Genomic DNA, 1703 nt, shown 5'->3' with positions numbered 1-1703 from the left:
ATCTTTCCTCTTCTTTTTCTTTCTCTCCTGTCTCCTTATTCTCTCCATCTTTCTGAGAAACGATCTGCAGCGAGAATGCTCTCCATAGAGAAATAAGGTCCCTCTTTCTGTCTTTCTTCTTCTTCTCCTCACTAGAAAGAACAAGACGAGTATCCTTTCTCTCTTCTCTTCTTTTTATCTCTGATCTAGTCTTTCTCTGTTGACACATTTCTGCTGGCACCCCTCTCTCTATCTTCTTCTTTTCTTCGAAATCTTCTTCTTCTTGCTTTTCTTCTCCTCTTCTTTTCCTCTTATCTTCATCTTTCTCTTGGAATGCGTAGCTTTCATCTCTGCTTTCTTTTCTTTCTCGATTCTCCTCCCCGTTCCTCTTTAGATCATTAAGAGAAAGATCTCTTTCTTTCAAGAGCGAGAGATAGGAAGGTGACGAAAGAATATCTCTCTCTTCTTCTTCGTCTTTAAGAGTGAGAGGTGTAGAAGAAGAAGAAGATCGACGTCTCCGAGAAGCAGAGAAAGAAAAAGAAGAAGAAAAATATCTCGAACCTTTGATAGAAGAACCTGTGGAAGAGGAGCAAGCGGGGTTACCGGCATACCCACGAAAGAATCTATCAATCTTCTTCTTCCTCTTCTTTTCTTCTTCTTCTTTCTCTCTTTCATGAAAAGAATGAGAGAGATCTTTTCTCTCTTGTAGATAAGAGAAAGAGTGAGAAGAAGAAGAAGGAGGAGGAGGTTTGTTAACTAGACAGGTGGAAGAAAGGGGAGATGAGAAAGAGAGAAACTTCTCGCTTTTCTTCCTTAAAGCAGCATTGAAGGAATGAGAGAATGGAGATCTCTGTGAAGAAGGGAAGAAAGAAAAAGATCGACGGTCTACCAAGAGAAAAGAAGGAGGAAAATCCTCTGAATGGGAGAGAGACGAAGAAAAGCAAGAAGATCGAGAGGTTCTCCGTCTACTTAAGACAAAAGGAGAAGAAGAAGAAGAAGAGGAAGAAAAAGGAGAAGAAGAAGAAAGAGAAGAAGAAGAGAGAGAGATAGTGCGTGAGAGGGCTTGAAGCGACTTCTTTGGATTGACGGGGAGAGGAGAAGAAGAAGAAGAGGAAGAAAAAGGAGAAGAAGAAGAAGAAGAAAGAGAAGAAGAAGAGGGAGAAGAAAGAGGAGTTTCTTGAGATGTCCTTCTTCTTCTTCTTTTGGAATGTCTCTGCTTTCTACACAAGGAACAAAAGAACGAAAAAGAAGAAAAAGAAGAAGATGAAGAGGGTGCAGGTGAGAAAGAAGAAAGGGATGAAGAGACCAAAGAAGAGAAAGAGAAAGAAGAAGAAGGAGAATGAGATTTGAAGAGAAGAAGCTTCATCTTGGAAAGAATGAAAGAAACCCACACCCCTCAAACACACACTGCTTGGAGAAATTGACCTTCTTCCAGAAGAGGAGAAGAGGAAGAAGAAAAGAACTTCTCTATCTTCTTCTCTTCCTCTTCTTCATCTCTTTCTCTTTCTTTTTCTTCTTCTTTTCTTTCTCTCTCTGTTCGCAAACTGCGTTATGTCTTGAGCTGGATATATACATATATATATAGAGAGAGAGAAAGAGGTAACGCGAAAGAAATTTGACTTGAAAAGAGGAGAAGGGAAAACGGAGAGACAATGATAGAAATACAAATCCTGATATAAAGAGAGATATATAGGCATCTCCCCATGCACATATATATATATATA

At 39.5% G+C, this 1703-nt stretch overlaps 2 protein-coding genes across 2 annotated transcripts in view; both read right to left on the bottom strand.

The window, feature by feature from the left end:
* Window positions 1-633, bottom strand: part of CSUI_007183 (uncharacterized protein) — a gene marked incomplete at its 3' end in the record, with an annotated part of 5290 nt that extends 4657 nt beyond the window's left edge. Inside the window, exon 1 of the mRNA XM_068067333.1 lies at window positions 1-633. This exon is cut by the window's left edge and continues 133 nt beyond it.
* Window positions 634-751: 118 nt separating this feature from the next.
* On the bottom strand, window positions 752-1653 carry CSUI_007182 (uncharacterized protein; the record flags this gene model as incomplete). Its single annotated transcript, XM_068067332.1, has 1 exon — window positions 752-1653. A coding segment is annotated over exon 1 (594 nt), but the record flags the coding sequence as incomplete, so codon positions are not given.
* Window positions 1654-1703: the final 50 nt, after the last annotated feature.

Source organism: Cystoisospora suis (genome assembly GCF_002600585.1).
Source record: "Cystoisospora suis strain Wien I chromosome Unknown contig_3730, whole genome shotgun sequence".
Classification (NCBI taxonomy): Eukaryota; Apicomplexa; class Conoidasida; order Eucoccidiorida; family Sarcocystidae; genus Cystoisospora; species Cystoisospora suis.
Note: the sequence above shows the minus strand (reverse complement) of the source record. Positions and strands in the feature narration are given on the sequence as shown.